Here is a 1,356-nt window from a genome sequence, read left to right as displayed (position 1 = left end):
ACACCTCATACTAGCTCTGTCCAACCTGGCTTTGAACACTCAACTTCCTCCTCACCAGATGGAGGAAAGCATGGCAGGGTGTGAAGCATCAGAAGACATGCAACAACTGTCCAAGTGATATCTGACACACACCAAAGACACATGGGGAAGTTTTGCTCTAAGAGGGCTCCTTTCTTGTGGGACAAGGACACACTTGTAGGCAAAGCATGGCTGAGATCTGGCCAAAACAGTGGGTAGAAAGGGTATGGGAACAGTCCCGCTCCCAGTCAACAGCAACATGATATATATTGCTGTTTTGGGGGGTGATTGCTTCTGTTCCTCAACTCTGCAAGCTACCCCCTGCAGAAAAGGGTGTGTATTCCCCTTACCAACATGGCACATAGCATCAGTGCAACTCACCACAGATATCCTAGGCACAGCTTAGAAGTCTGCCTCTGCAAGAAAGAAGGGCAGAGCATTAGGCTTTGGGGTACAGCACCCCTTGCCCCTCATCACCACAAGCCCACAGTGCAGGAACCAGAGAGCTGCTGCTTCTTGTTTGTGTGCTTGCTGTCAGGCTGGGCCACCACCACCAGTCCCCACTGCTTTATCCTTCTTTATAGTTGCCAAATGTAAAGGCAAAACTCACTGCATGACCCACGTTTTTCTGGGCAAGTTCACCTAGAAAGAGGTTAGAGTGCTCTGCTAAGAGTTGTACCAAATGCCTAGAGATAATACCAAGGCAAGTCTTCTCCATCTGCTACTAAGGAATTCTTCCCTGGGTATGTGTACATCACCCTTTGAGCAGTCCAGACAAAAACAAGTTAATTTGCCCTCAATAGCACAAGACCTTCAATATCCACCCATTAACAGCACCCTGTTCCCACTGTGGTTATAAATTAACAAGCTCTGGCTCCTGCATGCAAGTAGTGGTAAAGCTCAAAAAGGAAAGCACACCATACCCCACTGGAAAGACTGCGGCTCCTTGAAGGCAGAATGGGCCACTCTGCAAATGTAGACGTCGCCCTTCTGGGGGGTGAAGGGTGCGTATGCCAGGCGCTGGAAGTACCACTTGTCATCGAAGGACAAGTCTGTGTACTTCACATTGTTCATGGGCTCCCCATTCTTGAGGAGAGAGATTTCAATCTTTGGAGGATGGAAACCACTCACAAAGCAGTTGAGGGTGTTTTCCTTTCCCATAGTGACAAGATCACGTGAGTACACCTCCACCTTTGGTGCCTCTGGAGAGGAGAGAAAGGGAATAGTGAGAAGCAGGACTGCAGCAGGCACCACCAAGGAGAATCCCAGACTGGTTTGGGCTGGAAAGGACCTTAAAGCCCATCCAGCTCCAACCCCCTGCCACGGGCAGGGACACCT

At 49.7% G+C, this 1,356-nt stretch overlaps 1 protein-coding gene across 1 annotated transcript in view; it reads right to left on the bottom strand.

Moving 5' to 3' along the window:
* Window positions 1-941: 941 nt before the first annotated feature.
* LOC104413590 (beta-2-microglobulin-like) overlaps window positions 942-1,356 on the bottom strand; it is a gene marked incomplete at its 3' end in the record, with an annotated part of 714 nt that continues 299 nt past the window's right edge. Inside the window, exon 2 of the mRNA XM_010024627.1 lies at window positions 942-1,256. Within this exon, the coding sequence (XP_010022929.1) occupies window positions 942-1,256 (315 nt within the window). The remainder of the gene's footprint in view (window positions 1,257-1,356) is intronic.

This window comes from Nestor notabilis, unplaced genomic scaffold, assembly GCF_000696875.1.
Source record: "Nestor notabilis isolate BGI_N333 unplaced genomic scaffold, ASM69687v1 scaffold30461, whole genome shotgun sequence".
NCBI lineage: Eukaryota > Metazoa > Chordata > Aves > Psittaciformes > Psittacidae > Nestor > Nestor notabilis.
Note: the sequence above shows the minus strand (reverse complement) of the source record. Positions and strands in the feature narration are given on the sequence as shown.